Below are 18,396 nucleotides of genomic sequence, written 5' to 3'. Positions count from 1 at the left end.
CTTGTCTGGACCCCATGGCAGCGCTGAACCTGATCCCTACAGCATACGTTGGACACACCTCTGATGAGTCGGACCTAGAGCTGTCCAATCAATACAGCTAAGTTCATTCTCCCTGCTTAATAGATGTTTGGTATCTATTTACTCGGCGTAACATCATCTTTTATATTTTCTTTAAAAATGGGGGGGGGGGGGTTGCATTAAAATACACCTTTTTTTTTATTTTATTTTTTTCCCAAAAAATTGCATTTGAAAAACCATGCGACATACAAAACTTGCAACGACCGACATTTTATTTTCTAGGACAGTGATGGAGAACCTTGGCTCCCCAGATGTTTTGGAACTGCGTTTCCCACGATGCTCAACTACACTACAGAGTGCATGAGCATCATGGGAAATGTAGTTCCCGAAAACATCCGGGGTGCCAAGGTTCGTCATCACTGCCCTAGGGGGGGCCTCTGCTTTAAATACTGATTGTTACATGGAAGCAAAAAAGTGCCAGGAAAGCGGGTGGAAATGGAAAAGGGGGGGGGGGTGCAGTGATGAGGGAGGCGTGGTCCGCAGACGTAACACACGCCCTATTCTATGATGCAATAAGGCAGCGCATGATTGGATATGAAGTTTTCCGGATGGTCACATGATGCTACAGGAAGTAATGGGCTCGGAGTGTGTTTCTTTTTTTTTTAGGGTGCGGTGAACATTGGAAAGCTGCCATGGATGAGGTAAGTAAACACCCTCTGTAGGGTGTTCACGGGCAGTTATGCCATCCGTCTGGGCGTGTATGAAGGCAGAGATGGTGGGGGTAATAAGTAATGGCGCCCCCCCCCCCCCACACATAGCGGGTAACCTCCTGGGTGTGGGGTGATGGTGTAAAATGGGGGAAGAGAGAGTCCTACAGAAAGATAGGGACACTACAAGTCCCAGGAGTACCAGAGCTGAACTACAAGTCCCAGGAGCACCAGACCTGAAGTAAAAGCTCCAGGAGTACCAGAGCCAAACTACAAGTCCCAGAGCTGAACTACAAGTCCCAGGAGTATTAGAGCTGAACTACAACTCCCAGGAGGACCAGAACTGAACTGGAAGACCAGAGCTGAACTACAAGTCCCATGAGGACCAGAACTGAACTACAGGACCCAGGAGTACCAGAACTGAACTACAAGTCCCAGGAGTACCAGAACTGAACTACAAGTCCCAGGAGGACCAGAACTGAACTACAGGACCCAGGAGTATCAGAACTGAACTACAAGTCCCAGGAAGACCAGAACTGAACTACAGGACCTAGGAGTATCAGAACTGAACTACAAGTCCCAGGAGTACCAGAACTGAACTACAAATTCCCAGGAGGACCAGAACTGAACTACAGGACCCAGGAGTATCAGAACAACTACAAGTGTCAGCCATGCCTACAAGCTCCAGAATCCATGCCATGGTCTGCTCCTTGGAGTTGTAGTTCCCTTGTGCGCTATGCAATATGAATGAATGAATAGCCCGCCCTGACCACCTCCCCCCAGTCCCAGCAATGTCCTCCTTCCCCGCTCACACTTGTCCCTGTGTCCGGAGACATTTTCCTGAGGCCTACGCTGGAAATGAAAGGGCTGGGGCCACAACAACATGGCCGCCACAACAGTGTGCGACACACGAGAGAGCCGCGGCCTCTGGCGGTGACACGGCTACCTGAGCGGCGTGTCACTAGAGGCCGCCCACATCTTTATGTTCAATCCAGTGTGGCGGCCATGTTGTTGTAGCTCCGGCTCCCTTATCTCCAGGTGGAGGCCTCAGGAAAATGTCTCCGGGGACAGGGACAGGAGTCAGCTGGGAACTGTAATTGAATGAGCCGATAGGGAGGACAGAGTGCACTGTGCAGGGAAGACAGAACAGGTGAGGAGGGGGGCAGGGGGAGCTCTTCATTCATATACAGCTACAGGGGAACTACAACTCCCAGCAGGCCATGGGCTGGACTCTGGAGCTTGTAGTTCAGCTCTGGCCTTCTGGGACTTGTAGTTCAGTTCTGGGACTTGTAGTTCAGCTCTGGCCTTCTGGGACTTGTAGTTCAGCTCTGGTCCTCCTGGGACTTGTAGTTCAGCTCTGGTCCCCCTGGGACTTGTAGTTCAGCTCTGGGACTTGTAGTTCGGCTCTGGTGCTCCTGGGACTTGTAGTTCAGCTCTGGTCCCCCTGGGACTTGTAGTTCAGCTCTGGGACTTGTAGTTCGGCTCTGGTGCTCCTGGGACTTGTTGTACTCCGGTGTGGGGGAGGGGAGGGTACACAGGACATGCTGGGATATGTAGTGTTCGGGGGCGGAGCTCCTGATGACTCTTCCTGTATTTGTATCAATCACATGGACTTTGTACAGCTCCACAGACCGTGTTGGCGATATACCTCTCCTCCATGACCTGTGCACCTGGTAGCCCCTCCCCCTCCTGTGTAAAGGTCTCATTGTCTGATCCGTGTCACCGATGTATGGTCATGTGACGTGCGCTGGCCCCTCCCCCGCTCAGGTGACGTATAGACTCCCCGGTGTCCCCGTCTTATCACTTCCTGTCTCCTCTCACACAGGCACCATGCTGTACAGGATCCTCCGGGGTCACCGAACCTCCGCCAGGGCGCAGAGCGATCGCCGCTTCTCCGTGAGTACTGATTGGTGGGTGATGGGATTAACCCCTCACTGTGTCCCCAGGTGAGGGGAGGGGCATTTCATCTGTTGTCACTGTAAGAGCCTGCCCCCCCCCCCCCAGGAGCCGGTACTGCAGCGCTGGAGGGCGCTGCCCACACACTGAACCTGGGGGGCGGTGATCAGATGACAGAAATCTGCCCCTCGTAGGCGGGGCTCTGCACACTGTGTAACCAATAATGTTACATGATGATACAAAACACATAACAAGAGAGCGTGTCTCTGATATCCGCAGGCCGCCCCCTGCTGTGCGAAACCGGAACCGCGGGACTACTCCCTGCCCAACCCCACCTGGAGCCCCGACACCAAGAGACTCTACGAGGAGCTGAGCCGAGACCGGAGCTGGAGGAGACTTCCCTCCTACGACTCCCACCACCGGGCCGGTGAGAGATCATGTGACCACAGGGGGGGGAGGGGACATTAGAGTGTAAGCTCCTCTGTACAGAGACGGATGTGATGTGGGGGGGAGGGGACATTAGAGTGTAAGCTCCTCTGTACAGAGACGGATGTGATGTGGGGGGGAGGGGACATTAGAGTGTAAGCTCCTCTGTACAGAGACTGATGTGATGTGGGGGGGGGGGACATTATAGTGTAAGCTCCTCTGTACAGAGACTGATGTGACTGTGGGGGGAGGGGACATTAGAGTGTAAGCTCCTCTGTACAGAGACTGATGTGACTGTGGGGGGAGGGGACATTAGAGTGTAAGCTCCTCTGTACAGAGACTGATGTGACTGTGAGGGGAGGGGACATTAGAGTGTAAGCTCCTCTGTACAGAGACTGATGTCACTATACCACTATGACATCACTATACCACTATGACATCACTATACCACTATGACATCACCGCTTCTTCATATACAAGATATATTATACAGGAGTGACATAATAGTGTGTGACTGTGGGGGGGAGGGGACATTAGAGTGTAAGCTCCTCTGTACAGAGACTGATGTGACTGTGGGGGGGAGGGGACATTAGAGTGTAAGCTCCTCTGTACAGAGACTGATGTGATGTGGGGGGGGGGGGGGACATTAGAGTGTAAGCTCCTTTGTACAGAGACTGATGTGACTGTGGGGGGAGGGGACATTAGAGTGTAAGCTCCTCTGTACAGAGACTGATGTGACTGTGGGGGGAGGGGACATTGGAGTGTAAGCTCCTCTGTACAGAGACTGATGTGATGTGGGGGGGGGGACATTAGAGTGTAAGCTCCTCTGTACAGAGACTGATGTGACTGTGGGGGGAGGGGACATTAGAGTGTAAGCTCCTCTGTACAGAGACTGATGTGATGTGGGGAGGGGACATTAGAGTGTAAGCTCCTCTGTACAGAGACTGATGTGATGTGTGGGGGGGGGAGGGGACATTAGAGTGTAAGCTCCTCTGTACAGAGACTGATGTGACTGTGGGGGGGAGGGGACATTAGAGTGTAAGCTCCTCTGTACAGAGACTGATGTGACTGTGGGGGAGGGGACATTAGAGTGTAAGCTCCTCTGTACAGAGACTGATGTGACTGTGGGGGGAGGGGACATTGGAGTGTAAGCTCCTCTGTACAGAGACTGATGTGATGTGGGGGGGGGGGGACATTAGAGTGTAAGCTCCTCTGTACAGAGACTGATGTGATGTGGGGGGAGGGGACATTAGAGTGTAAGCTCCTCTGTACAGAGACTGATGTGACTGTGGGGGGGAGGGGACATTAGAGTGTAAGCTCCTCTGTACAGAGACTGATGTGACTGTGGGGGAGGGGACATTAGAGTGTAAGCTCCTCTGTACAGAGACTGATGTGATGTGGGGGGAGGGGACATTAGAGTGTAAGCTCCTCTGTACAGAGACTGATGTGACTGTGGGGGGGGGACATTAGAGTGTAAGCTCCTCTGTACAGAGACTGATGTGATGTGGGGGGGAGGGGACATTAGAGTGTAAGCTCCTCTGTACAGAGACTGATGTGACTGTGAGGGGAGGGGACATTAGAGTGTAAGCTCCTCTGTACAGAGACTGATGTCACTATACCACTATGACATCACTATACCACTATGACATCACTATACCACTATGACATCACCGCTTCTTCATATACAAGATATATTATACAGGAGTGACATAATAGTGTGTGACTGTGGGGGGGAGGGGACATTAGAGTGTAAGCTCCTCTGTACAGAGACTGATGTGACTGTGGGGGGGAGGGGACATTAGAGTGTAAGCTCCTCTGTACAGAGACTGATGTGATGTGGGGGGGGGAGGGGACATTAGAGTGTAAGCTCCTTTGTACAGAGACTGATGTGACTGTGGGGGGAGGGGACATTAGAGTGTAAGCTCCTCTGTACAGAGACTGATGTGACTGTGGGGGGAGGGGACATTGGAGTGTAAGCTCCTCTGTACAGAGACTGATGTGATGTGGGGGGGGGGGACATTAGAGTGTAAGCTCCTCTGTACAGAGACTGATGTGACTGTGGGGGGAGGGGACATTAGAGTGTAAGCTCCTCTGTACAGAGACTGATGTGATGTGGGGAGGGGACATTAGAGTGTAAGCTCCTCTGTACAGAGACTGATGTGATGTGTGGGGGGGGAGGGGACATTAGAGTGTAAGCTCCTCTGTACAGAGACTGATGTGACTGTGGGGGGAGGGGACATTAGAGTGTAAGCTCCTCTGTACACAGACTGATGTGACTGTGGGGGAGGGGACATTAGAGTGTAAGCTCCTCTGTACAGAGACTGATGTGACTGTGGGGGGAGGGGACATTAGAGTGTAAGCTCCTCTGTACAGAGACTGATGTGACTGTGGGGGGAGGGGACATTGGAGTGTAAGCTCCTCTGTACAGAGACTGATGTGATGTGGGGGGGGGGACATTAGAGTGTAAGCTCCTCTGTACAGAGACTGATGTGACTGTGGGGGGGAGGGGACATTAGAGTGTAAGCTCCTCTGTACAGAGACTGATGTGACTGTGAGGGGAGGGGACATTAGAGTGTAAGCTCCTCTGTACAGAGACTGATGTGACTGTGGGGGAGGGGACATTAGAGTGTAAGCTCCTCTGTACAGAGACTGATGTGACTGTGGGGGGGAGGGGACATTAGAGTGTAAGCTCTTCTGGTGACCTCTGTACAGGTATGTCTCCAGAGGTAGACGGGAAAACTCGTCTCTTCACCAGGAACCTTGACCAGGACGGAGTCGGCTTCGAGTATTGTATTTTCTATAACGAGGCGGAGAAGAGGACGCTTTGCATATTCCAGCCCGGGCCCTATACAGAGGGCCCCAAAGGGTGAGCATTCTTTTTTTTTTTCCCCAGTGTGTCCTTCCCAGAATCCTCTTGGTTTCTTGGCCATCTTGTTCTGCCTCCACCTCTCCCCCTCTTTTGTCTTCTTCTAGGTACACACACGGAGGTTGCATCGCCGCCATCATAGACATGACGGTGGGGACGGTAATTGAATACAGCAGCGGAGTGTCCGTGACGGCCAACCTGAACATCAACTATCGCAAGTAAGTGGGAGGAGCTACCTGACCGGGTTGGCTTTGATTGGAGGAAGTAGAATGTATGATGAGGTTGTAATGGGTGTGGCCAGCATTGGGTTTTATCAGCCATGTCAAGTGAAATTAGAAATAGAGGGAAGTCGCATTCAGGGGCCCCTCGGGGCCACTTAGGAGATCATGAAGATAATGGGGGGGGGGGGGGGGTGGTAGTGATCGGAGAAGAATGATGATATTGGGGAGAGTAATTGATGAGACCGGAGAGGAGTGATGAGGTTCTCCTCCTGTCTGTAGTCCGATTCCTCTGGGAGCTACAGTCCTCATAGACTGCCGAGTGGAGAAGGTAGACGGCCGCAAGGTCTACAGCAGCTGTCAGGTCCGCAGTCATGACGACGCCGTGCTGCACAACGAGGCCACCGGTGAGGAAATCTTCATCCCTTCTCTGCTGCTCCTGTTATTATTCCTCCTGTCGCTCCCCCCTCCTCCGTCCCTCCTGTCGCTTCTCTGTCCCTCCTGTCGCTCCTCTGTCCCTCCTGTCGCTCCTCCGTCCCTCCTGTCGCTCCTCCGTCCCTCCTGTCGCTCCTCTGTCCCTCCTGTCGCTCCTCTGTCCCTCCTGTCCCTCCTCTGTCCCTCCTGTCCCTCCTGTCTCCCCCCCCTCCTCCGTCCCTCCTGTCGCTCCTCTGTCCCTCCTGTCGCTCCTCTGTCCCTCCTGTCGCTCCTCTGTCCCTCCTGTCGCTCCTCTGTCCCTCCTGTCGCTCCTCTGTCCCTCCTGTCCCTCCTCTGTCCCTCCTCTGTCCCTCCTGTCCCTCCTCTGTCCCTCCTGTCCCTCCTCTGTCCCTCCTCTGTCCCTCCTGTCCCTCCTGTCTCTCCCCCCTCCTCTGTCCCTCCTGTCGCTCCTCTGTCCCTCCTGTCGCTCCTCTGTCCCTCCTGTCGCTCCTCTGTCCCTCCTGTCGCTCCTCTGTCCCTCCTGTCGCTCCTCTGTCCCTCCTGTCGCTCCTCTGTCCCTCCTGTCGCTCCTCTGTCCCTCCTGTCGCTCCTCTGTCCCTCCTGTCGCTCCTCTGTCCCTCCTGTCGCTCCTCTGTCCCTCCTGTCGCTCCTCCGTCCCTCCTGTCGCTCCTCCGTCCCTCCTGTCGCTCCCCCCTCCTCCGTCCCTCCTGTCGCTCGTCCCTCCTCCGTCCCTCCTGTCGCTTGTCCCTCCTCCGTCCCTCCTGTCGCTCGTCCCTCCTCCGTCCCTCCTGTCGCTCGTCCCTCCTCCGTCCCTCCTGTCGCTCGTCCCTCCTCCGTCCCTCCTGTCGCTCGTCCCTCCTCCGTCCCTCCTGTCGCTCGTCCCTCCTCCGTCCCTCCTGTCGCTCGTCCCTCCTCCGTCCCTCCTGTCGCTCGTCCCTCCTCCGTCCCTCCTGTCGCTCGTCCCTCCTCCGTCCCTCCTGTCGCTCGTCCCTCCTCCGTCCCTCCTGTCGCTCGTCCCTCCTGTCGCTCGTCCCTCCTCCGTCCCTCCTGTCGCTCGTCCCTCCTCCGTCCCTCCTGTCGCTCCCTCCTCCTCCGTCCCTCCTGTCGCTCCCTCCTCCTCCGTCCCTCCTGTCGCTTCCCCCTCCTCCGTCCCTCCTGTCCTGTCGATGTGCCTCCTGTTACTCCTCTGCTTTTCTTTACTTCCTGCGTCTGCTCCTCTTGTCCCTTCCTGCGTCTGCTCCTCTTGTCCCTTCCTGCGTCTGCTCCTCTTGTCCCTTCCTGCGTCTGCTCCTCTTGTCCCTTCCTGCGTCTGCTCCTCTTGTCCCTTCCTGCGTCTGCTCCTCTTGTCCCTTCCTGCGTCTGCTCCTCTTGTCCCTTCCTGCGTCTGCTCCTCTTGTCCCTTCCTGCGTCTGCTCCTCCCGTCTTTTTCTGCGCCTGCTCCTCCCGTCTTTTTCTGCGCCTGCTCCTCCCGTCTTTTTCTGCGCCTGCTCCTCCCGTCTTTTTCTGCGCCTGCTCCTCCCGTCTTTTTCTGCGCCTGCTCCTCCCGTCTTTTTCTGCGCCTGCTCCTCCCGTCTTTTTCTGCGCCTGCTCCTCCCGTCTTTTTCTGCGCCTGCTCCTCCCGTCTTTTTCTGCGTCTGCTCCTCCCGTCTTTTTCTGCGCCTGCTCCTCCCGTCTTTTTCTGCGCCTGCTCCTCCCGTCTTTTTCTGCGCCTGCTCCTCCCGTCTTTTTCTGCGCCTGCTTCTCCCGTCTTTTTCTGCGCCTGCTCCTCCCGTCTTTTTCTGCGCCTGCTCCTCCCGTCTTTTTCTGCGCCTGCTCCTCCCGTCTTTTTCTGCGCCTGCTCCTCCCGTTATTTTCTGCGCCTGCTCCTCCCGTCTTTTTCTGCGCCTGCTCCTCCCGTCTTTTTCTGCGCCTGCTCCTCCCGTCCCATCCTGTGCCTGCTACTGTCCCTCCTTTCATTGTTCTTTTCCCTCCTGTCACTCCTCTGTCGCTTCTGTCTTTTGTTCTTTTACTCCAGTACTGATAATTCTCCTTTTTTTTTTTCCCCCTCCCCCTTTCAGCTTTGTTCATCACGCCCAAGTCGGGAGGACTTAAAGCCAAACTATAAATTGCTGGATATTACAGACTTCCGGAAATATTCCTAATTCCATTGGTTGGCACCTGTACTTTTGTACTGTAGTGTATCCTGTCTGTCACTAGAGGGCGGCAGATCCTGTATTGTAGGATTCCTGGGATACCTGCTCTTTATAATGTACTCACGATCTCTCAGAGCAATCGTTCTGTCTGCACTGGAGGATAGCGGTCTCCGCCATGTCGCCCCCCCCCCCTCTGGGTCCAATAACCTCAAACATGCCTACTACAATATAAACTCTAACTTGATATGGGTGCTGCACCGCTCCCCCGAAACCAACGGCCCTCCTGTCGCTCGTCCCTCCTCCGTCCCTCCTGTCGCTCGTCCCTCCTCCGTCCCTCCTGTCGCTCGTCCCTCCTCCGTCCCTCCTGTCGCTCGTCCCTCCTCCGTCCCTCCTGTCGCTCGTCCCTCCTCCGTCCCTCCTGTCGCTCGTCCCTCCTCCGTCCCTCCTGTCGCTCGTCCCTCCTCCGTCCCTCCTGTCGCTCGTCCCTCCTCCGTCCCTCCTGTCGCTCGTCCCTCCTCTGTCCCTCCTGTCGCTCGTCCCTCCTCCGTCCCTCCTGTCGCTCCCTCCTCCTCCGTCCCTCCTGTCGCTCCCTCCTCCTCCGTCCCTCCTGTCGCTCCCTCCTCCTCCGTCCCTCCTGTCGCTCCCTCCTCCTCCGTCCCTCCTGTCGCTCCCTCCTCCTCCGTCCCTCCTGTCGCTTCCCCCTCCTCCGTCCCTCCTGTCGCTCCCTCCTCCTCCGTCCCTCCTGTCGCTCCCTCCTCCTCCGTCCCTCCTGTCGCTTCCCCCTCCTCCGTCCCTCCTGTCGCTCCCTCCTCCTCCGTCCCTCCTGTCGCTCCCTCCTCCTCCGTCCCTCCTGTCGCTCCCTCCTCCTCCGTCCCTCCTGTCGCTTCCCCCTCCTCCGTCCCTCCTGTCCTGTCGATGTGCCTCCTGTTACTCCTCTGCTTTTCTTTACTTCCTGCGTCTGCTCCTCTTGTCCCTTCCTGCGTCTGCTCCTCTTGTCCCTTCCTGCGTCTGCTCCTCTTGTCCCTTCCTGCGTCTGCTCCTCTTGTCCCTTCCTGCGTCTGCTCCTCCCGTCCCTTTTTGCGTCTGCTCCTCCCGTCTTTTTCTGCGCCTGCTCCTCCCGTCTTTTTCTGCGCCTGCTCCTCCCGTCTTTTTCTGCGCCTGCTCCTCCCGTCTTTTTCTGCGCCTGCTCCTCCCGTCTTTTTCTGCGCCTGCTCCTCCCGTCTTTTTCTGCGCCTGCTCCTCCCGTCTTTTTCTGCGCCTGCTCCTCCCGTCTTTTTCTGCGCCTGCTCCTCCCGTCTTTTTCTGCGCCTGCTCCTCCCGTCTTTTTCTGCGCCTGCTCCTCCCGTCTTTTTCTACGCCTGCTCCTCCCGTCTTTTTCTGCGCCTGCTTCTCCCGTCTTTTTCTGCGCCTGCTCCTCCCATCTTTTTCTGCGCCTGCTCCTCCCGTTATTTTCTGCGCCTGCTCCTCCCGTCTTTTTCTGCGCCTGCTCCTCCCGTCTTTTTCTGCGCCTGCTCCTCCCGTCCCATCCTGTGCCTGCTACTGTCCCTCCTTTCATTGTTCTTTTCCCTCCTGTCACTCCTCTGTCGCTTCTGTCTTTTGTTCTTTTACTCCAGTACTGATAATTCTCCTTTTTTTTTTCCCCCTCCCCCTTTCAGCTTTGTTCATCACGCCCAAGTCGGGAGGACTTAAAGCCAAACTATAAATTGCTGGATATTACAGACTTCCGGAAATATTCCTAATTCCATTGGTTGGCACCTGTACTTTTGTACTGTAGTGTATCCTGTCTGTCACTAGAGGGCGGCAGATCCTGTATTGTAGGATTCCTGGGATACCTGCTCTTTATAATGTACTCACGATCTCTCAGAGCAATCGTTCTGTCTGCACTGGAGGATAGCGGTCTCCGCCATGTCGCCCCCCCCCCCCTCTGGGTCCAATAACCTCAAACATGCCTACTACAATATAAACTCTAACTTGATATGGGTGCTGCACCGCTCCCCCGAAACCAACGGCCGGCGTTTCCGAGCAGGAACCTCGTCAGTACACTCGATGTGTTATCTTCCTGTTAAGGATAAAGCAAATTATAAACCTAGTAACTAAAATACCTAACTAACCAACAAACTATAATACAATATATAAAAAGGCAAAAGGGAAGCGCAAATCAACAAGATTAACTGGAGGTGCAAGGAACAGTCAGGAAGGAGGAGCCAGGACTGGGATCAGAAACATGGAGAGCAGATAGGAGCCAGCAAGGTACAGGGCAGGAGCAATATCAGGCACAATTTTTGATTTGGAATAACTCAGCAAGCATGAATCCTGGCTATCGGGCAAATCACAAGCAAGAGAAATGGTAGAGGAGGGACTAAATACCCTCCCAGCAGCCAGCAGATCCCAATGATCAGTCTTTACCTGATGATGGCTGCTGGGAAACTACTTTTTTTTTTTTATCTTTGCATCTATTAAATCTTCTGCACTTGTTGTCTTTTTAACTTTGGACTAGTTTATAAAAAAAAAAATCAAAACATCAATTAAACATTACAAAAAACAAGTCTATGATTGATTTTTTTTATTACGGTAACTGCTACCATCTATAAAAGAAAAACACCAAGAAGATCACTGCTGCTTCGCTGTTCACATGCACAGAAAAAGTAGGGACATCGGGGGGGCTCAGCTGCTGTGAATCACTCACTTTAAGGGGAGTGGCTTGGCACTGCAGCTATTTCATATCTCTGGATTCTGCATAAGGAAGCTCGTCTATAACGGCAGCCGGGAGCACGCATGTAAAGACGGCTCCGTGGGATCCTGAAAAGGGGACGGGGGCCACTGGAGAACTGAGACCAAGGAAGACTGCATTTTGAGACGTGGAAGTGAAAGCAACAGCAGGCTTAAAACAAAAGCAAGCATGGTGAGTGCAAAGAGGTGCAAAGCTATATGCTTTTTTAAGGTTTAATAAAAAGTAAAAACGGAGCGCACAAAAACACTTCAAAACCACTCAACCCCACATTTCCTCCAATCCCTATATCCCCAGTTATAATAGAGTGTAGTATCTGAGAGACAATAACCAGAAATAATGTTCAGTGGCTGGACAGTATGTAAACTGCTTCATTAAACCGGAGCCGTACCTAAAAGGGGAAGCTCCACTTGTCTGCCCCTCCCCCCCATCTCCGCTGCCACATTTGGCACCTTTTGGGCGAGCCTGGTTTTGACAGGTACCTGCTCCTACTTTCTGGCTTGGTTCACCCCCTCCTTCCTCCTGCAGCTGGCCCATTCAGAAAGCTGCAAGGCTTCCCTGCTAGTTAGCCAAGATGGTGTGGCGCCAGCACCCAAGAGCTTATGGAAGAATCGGCTCAGGCGAGGACACCGCTGGATGCCTGGACAAGTAAGTGCCCTAATAGTAAAAGTCAACAATTAGGCCCCGTACACACGACCGGATCTATCCGCTGGGATTGATCCGCGGATCAGTTCCAGCGGACAAATACGGTCGTCTGTACGGCCTAGCGGATATTTATCCGCGGAGATTCCTCGGCCCGATCGATTTCAAGCGGATATAAATTTCTTAGCATGCTAAGAAATCTATCCGCTTGAATCGGCTCCAGCGGATTGATCCGGTGGTCTGTACAGACTCACCGGATCAATCCGTCCGCTCCCCTCCCTCGCATGCGTTGTAACGATTCGACGCATGCGTGGAAGTACTTACCTTCCGTCAACGGCGCGACACGTCACCGCGGATGAATTCCGCACAGATTTGGATCCGATGGTGTGTACACGCCATCGGATCCAAATCCGGAGGAGGAATCTCCGCTGGAAACGATCCGGCTGATCGTTTCCAGCGGAGATCCGGTGGTGTGTACGTGGCCTAACAGTTTTGGAGCTGCTAACTTTTCATTTTTGCAGGGGGGTGGGGGCAGAACTCCTCTTTAAGCTACATTAACCTATGTAAGAGGGAGAGGTGAGTCAGGTTTTAGCTTGCAATAAATATCCATTATGTGAAAGACACCAGGCACGAGTATTGTACAGTGACTGGCCATTTATGTAAACAGCTTCAATAGGCAGTTATATAAAAGAGGGAGAGACCAGGCAGCTTTTATATTTTAATTCAAATTGAACTGTATTGCCTGTAAAATAATCGCCACAAATACTGTTCAGTGGGTGAAAGACATGTAAGCAGTTTGGTTAGGCTGCAATATAAGAGGGAGAGACCAGGCAAGTTTTATCTTGCAATAAAAAATTAAGAGTGTATTATATGAGAGACATTAGCCACAAATATTGATCAGTGGCTGGACAGCATCTAAGCAGCTTGGTTAGGTTGCAATAAAAGTAGAGAGACCCATAAAAATAGGAATCTATTATGTCAGAGACCTCAGGCATGAATACTGTACAGTGACTGGAGATTATTTAAGCAGCTTCATTAGGCGGCAATATAAAACAGAGATGGATAGGTAGATTCACGTAGAAAGGCTTATCTTTAGGACGGCCTAGCCTGTTTAGGCTACACCGCCGTAAATTAGTTAGGCTAGTAGTGATTTTCAAACCACTTACCTGCTAATCTACGGCGGCGTAGCCTCAAACGAGCGGGCGTAAGGGCGCCTAATTCAAATGACTTGGAGGGGGGCGTGTTGTATGGAAATGAGGCTTGACCTCACGTTTTTTGACACTGCGCATGCACCGGGCGACTACATTTCCCAGTGCGCATTGCGGCTAAGTACGCCGTAGGGGCCTATTGATTTCGACGTGGACGTAAATCCCGATTCGCGGACGACTTACCCAAACGACGTTAACATTTCGAATTTTGCGGCGGGAACGGCGGCCATACTTAACATTGGCTAGGCCACTAGAGCATAGCTCTAACTTTAGGCGGCCTATCCCTTACGGAAACGACGTAATTCGACCGCGTAGGCCTGGCGTACGTTCGTGAATCGGCGTATCCCCTCATTTACATAATCTACGCCGGCCGCAATGGAAGCGCCATCTACCGGCCATCAGAAACATTGCAAGCTAAGATAGAACGGCGCAAGCCGGCCTATCTTAGCTTTGTTTAAGCATATCTCTGTTTGAGCATACGCTTAAACAAACGCCGGCGTAGATTCAGAGTTAGGTCGGCTTATCTACTGATAAGCCGGCCTAACTCTTTGTGAATCTACCTAGGAATGTCTAGGCAGGTTTTATCTTGCAATAAAAATGAGTGTGTTATCTGAGACACATCGGCCATGAATATTGCAAACATGTAAGCAGTGTGGTTTTATCTTTCAATAAAAATATAAGAGTGTATTATAAGAGACACGATAGCCAAAAATATTGTTCAGTGGCTGGAAAACATATAAACAGTTTGATTTAGCCGCAAAAGAAGAGGGAGAGACACGACACGGTTTTAACTTGCAAATTAAAATTAAGAGTGTTGTCATGACCTTGCAGTAATACTTTCATGACCTGTCTGTCTCTTACCTTGTCTGTGTATCAGCCCAAGGCTGCATTCACACTATAACGCAGCGTATTTTGCCGCGACAAATTGCGGCGTATTTTCCCGAGATTTGCCGCGACAAAACGGGTCTTTTTTTTTTTTTTTTACTTTTTACAACACATTGTTGTCTATGCCGAACGCCGAAAGCCGCCTGAAAAAAAGGGTCCAGGACTTGTTTTCAGGCGGCAGGCGTTCGGCGTGAGATGTAAACCATCTCCATAGACAAGAATGTAAAATCACCCCTCCAGCGGCACGAGCATCGGGCGTAAATACGCGAAGGTGTGAATGCAGCCTAAGGGCTTGCTCTCTCACACCTGCATGATTAAGTAATCTTCCCTCAGTGTGGCTCCACCCCGGCCTCAACAGGAACCACTATTTAACACTGTGTTCTCCAAGCCGGCCTCGCCGTGCAATATTGCGTGTTGGGTTTCCTGCTTGCCGCGTGCTCTACGTTTGTCTCTGTTACCGTTCTTGGCGTGTTCCCGACCATCCCCGCCTGCTTGTGACCCTGACCTTTTGGCGCGTTCTCGACTATCCCTGCCTGCTTGTGACCCTTGAACTTTTGGCTTGTTCTCCGTTTATCCTTGTCTGCTAGTCGCCCCGACCTTTAGCTTATCCTCCTATAGCCTAGCGTGAGCTGGGAGCCACGACCTGGAGTCAGCTGCAGCGTAGTCCATTCTCGCCACTAGATGCTCTGGTGAACACCTGCTGGCTCTTAGACTCCGCGCCCTAGGGAATCTTATGTTCTAGCTCCCTGTGGGATCTGTGTTGGCGCCCCATTAGACCCGCCTTCCTGCACCACCCAGGGATCCATCCGCAGCAGTCAGCCGTAGGGTCCACTATCATAGCGGTGCACTCCTGACCCCAACGGTGTGCATCTGTCACCTGGCCTCAGGTGACTTGACAAGTGTATTATATGAGAGACATTCGTCACAAATATTGATCAGTGGCTGGACAGTATCTAAGCAGCTTGGTTAGGCTGCAATAAAAATAAGAGCGAAAGAGACCAGGCAGGTTGGAGTATATTATCATCGGCCACAAATATTGTACAGTGGCCGGGCATTATGTAAATAGCGTTTTTAGGCTGCGATATAAAAGGGAGAAAACATTAGAATGTCTGATCTGAGAGACGATAGTTGCAATTATTGTTAAAGCGGATGTGCGCTGAAAAAAAAAATATTAAAAGCCAGCAGCTACAAATACTGCAGCGGCTGACTTTTAATATTACGACACTTACCTGTCCTGGAGTCCAGCGCCGTCCGCAGCAGAGGACGAGCGATCGCTCGTCACTCTGCTGCCCCCCCCCCCCCGCCGTCATCCTCGGTGAGGGAACCAGGAAGTGAAGCGCTCCGGCTTCACTGTCCGGTTCCCTGCGGCGCATGCGCGAGTCGCGCTGCGCCTGCCGATTGGCTCCCGCTGTGTACTGGGAGCCGAGTGTTCCCAGAACACAACGAGGGGGGACAGGGGGTGACGTCTGCCCGAGACTGTGTGGCCGGATGTGGATGCAAATACCTGTTTATCTATCTATCTAGTTTACCTATCTGCACCCCCCTGAAAGGTGTCAAATGTGAGACGAGAGGGTTTTTTATCAGCGGGAGTTCCACTAGGGTGGAGCTCCGCTTTAAGTGGCTGGACAGTATGTAAGCAGAGCACTACATATCCCAGCATGCCCTGTGCCCCCTCCTCCCACACCGGAGTACTACATATGACCTGTGTACCACCCCCCCCCCCCACACCAGAGCACTACAGATCCCAGCATACCCTCCCCTAACACCAGAGCACTACATGTCCCAGCATGCCCTGTGCACCCTCCTCCCACACCGGAGTACTACGTATCACAGTATGACCTGTGTACCACCCCCCCCCACACCAGAGCACTACAGATCCCAGCATGTCCTGTGCACCCTCCTCCCACACCGGAGTACTACATATCACAGTATGACCTGTGTACTGCCCCCCACAACAGAGCACTACAGATCCCAGCATGTCCAGCGTACCCTCCCCCCCACACCGGAGCACTACATATCCCAGCATGCTCCATGTACCCTCCCCCCTCACACCAGAGCACTACATATCCCATAGAATCGCCCTCCGGACTCCGATCTCTCAGAATTGTACCGACACAGCACTCCTTCCATCCTCCGCGTTCAGGACGTTGTATTTATTATCCCCCCCCCCGATACCACCTTGACAAGAGCATGCTGGGATATGTAGTGCTCCGGTGTGGGGGGGGGGTACACAGGACATGCTGGGATATGTAGTGCTCCGGTGTGGTGGGAGGGTATACAGGACATGCCCGGATGTGTAGTGCTCCGGTGGGAGGGGAGGGTAAACAGGACATGCTGGGATATGTAGTGCTCCGGTGGGAGGGGAGGGTAAACAGGACATGCTGGGATATGTAGTGCTCCGGTGGGAGGGGAGGGTAAACAGGACATGCTGGGATATGTAGTGCTCCGGTGGGAGGGGAGGGTAAACAGGACATGCTGGGATATGTAGTGCTCCAGTGCTGGGGGAGGGTAGACAGGACATGCTGGGATATGTAGTGCTCCGGTGGGAGGGGAGGGTACACAGGACATGCTGGGATATGTAGTGCTCCAGTGTGGGGGGAAGGTACACAGGACATGCTGGGATATGTAGTGCTCCGGTGTGAGGGGAGGGTACACAGGACATGCTGGGATATGTAGTGCTCCGGTGGGAGGGGAAGGTACACAGGACATGCTGGGATATGTAGTGCTCCAGTGTGGGGGGAAGGTACACAGGACATGCTGGGATATGTAGTGCTCCGGTGTGAGGGGAGGGTACACAGGACATGCTGGGATATGTAGTGCTCCGGTGTGAGGGGAGGGTACACAGGACATGCTGGGATATGTAGTGCTCCGGTGTGAGGGGAGGGTACACAGGACATGCTGGGATATGTAGTGCTCCGGTGTGAGGGGAGGGTACACAGGACATGCTGGGATATGTAGTGCTCCGGTGTGAGGGGAGGGTACACAGGACATGCTGGGATATGTAGTGCTCCGGTGTGAGGGGAGGGTACACAGGACATGCTGGGATATGTAGTGCTCCGGTGGGAGGGGAGGGTACACAGGACATGCTGGGATATGTAGTGCTCCAGGGGGGGGGGGAGGGTACGCAGGGCATGCTGGGATATGTAGTGCTCCGGTGGGAGGGGAGGGTACACAGGACATGCTGGGATATGTAGTGCTCCAGGGGGGGGGGAAGGGAGGGTACGCAGGGCATGCTGGGATATGTAGTGCTCCGGTGTGAGGGGAGGGTACACAGGACATGCTGGGATATGTAGTGCTCCGGTGTGAGGGGAGGGTACACAGGACATGCTGGGATATGTAGTGCTCCGGTGTGAGGGGAGGGTACACAGGACATGCTGGGATATGTAGTGCTCCGGTGTGAGGGGAGGGTACACAGGACATGCTGGGATATGTAGTGCTCCGGTGGGAGGGGAGGGTACACAGGACATGCTGGGATATGTAGTGCTCCAGGGGGGGGGGGGGAGGGTACGCAGGGCATGCTGGGATATGTAGTGCTCCGGTGGGAGGGGAGGGTACACAGGACATGCTGGGATATGTAGTGCTCCAGGGGGGGGGGAAGGGAGGGTACGCAGGGCATGCTGGGATATGTAGTGCTCCGGTGGGAGGGGAGGGTACACAGGACATGCTGGGATATGTAGTGCTCCGGTGGGAGGGGAGGGTACACAGGACATGCTGGGATATGTAGTGCTCCAGGGGGGGGGAAGGGAGGGTACGCAGGGCATGCTGGGATATGTAGTGCTCCGGTGGGAGGGGAGGGTACACAGGACATGCTGGGATATGTAGTGCTCCGGTGGGAGGGGAGGGTACACAGGACATGCTGGGATATGTAGTGCTCCGATGTGAGGGGAGGGGAGGGTACACAGGCACCGCCATCATCCCTTGGCCTGCCTGGGCAAGCCTGCCCTGTATTGACCTTTGGGCCACCGTAGCTAAACAACCAGAGAGCTGATCGGAGACTTCCGCACCCAGCCGGGACACGATCGACTGCAACGGATGTTCTGACCCACTTTTGTTGGCTTCAGTGTTACCCTCGGGGGAAACGAAGACGGGTGAGAGACCACGGAGATTCCAGCTACTTATTGCGGAACGGCGAGAGCCTTCGGGGCTTTGATGTACGTTTGCCGCCTCTCTCCATATATGGCGCGATCACGCATCGTGTCCCGATGTACCGTGCGCGTCTCTTTTGCGATGTCAAT

The 18,396-nt window shown here is 53.8% G+C and overlaps 2 protein-coding genes across 4 annotated transcripts in view; both read left to right on the top strand.

Moving 5' to 3' along the window:
- Positions 1 to 18,396, top strand: part of LOC120920402 (acyl-coenzyme A thioesterase THEM4-like) — a 49,402-nt gene that overhangs the window by 7,367 nt on the left and 23,639 nt on the right. The window contains exon 1 of one of the 2 annotated variants that reach the window (XM_040332478.1): positions 18,057 to 18,249. The exons of the other annotated variant lie outside the window; for it this stretch is intronic. The gene's annotated coding sequence lies outside the window, so the exon portion shown is untranslated. Of the gene's footprint in view, positions 1 to 18,056; positions 18,250 to 18,396 lie in introns of those variants that run through there. 2 annotated transcript variants of the gene reach the window in all.
- LOC120920407 (acyl-coenzyme A thioesterase THEM4-like) lies at positions 1,777 to 8,972 on the top strand. 2 transcript variants are annotated; one of them, XM_040332484.1, is made up of 7 exons: positions 1,777 to 1,875; positions 2,551 to 2,621; positions 2,901 to 3,048; positions 5,772 to 5,913; positions 6,021 to 6,131; positions 6,414 to 6,538; positions 8,624 to 8,972. In XM_040332484.1, exons 2-7 carry the CDS (start codon positions 2,556 to 2,558, stop codon positions 8,668 to 8,670), a joined length of 639 nt encoding a protein of 212 aa, XP_040188418.1. In that variant the 5' UTR covers positions 1,777 to 1,875; positions 2,551 to 2,555; the 3' UTR covers positions 8,671 to 8,972. The 2 variants fall into 2 exon arrangements, with proteins under 2 accessions (XP_040188418.1, XP_040188417.1); XM_040332483.1 differs by having other exon boundaries at positions 1,778 to 1,875; positions 5,760 to 5,913.

This window comes from Rana temporaria, chromosome 13, assembly GCF_905171775.1.
Source record: "Rana temporaria chromosome 13, aRanTem1.1, whole genome shotgun sequence".
NCBI lineage: Eukaryota > Metazoa > Chordata > Amphibia > Anura > Ranidae > Rana > Rana temporaria.
This window is presented reverse-complemented; position numbering and strand designations above follow the sequence as displayed.

Excerpts from the sequence above, each read along its gene's own strand:
- LOC120920407 (XM_040332483.1), top strand. The coding sequence starts at position 2,556 with ATGCTGTACAGGATCCTCCGGGGTCACCGAACCTCCGCCAGGGCGCAG. Across the intron at positions 5,914-6,020 it reads TATACAGAGGGCCCCAAAGG|GTACACACACGGAGGTTGCA; the intron begins GTGAGCATTCTT and ends GTCTTCTTCTAG. Across the intron at positions 6,539-8,623 it reads GCTGCACAACGAGGCCACCG|CTTTGTTCATCACGCCCAAG; the intron begins GTGAGGAAATCT and ends TCCCCCTTTCAG.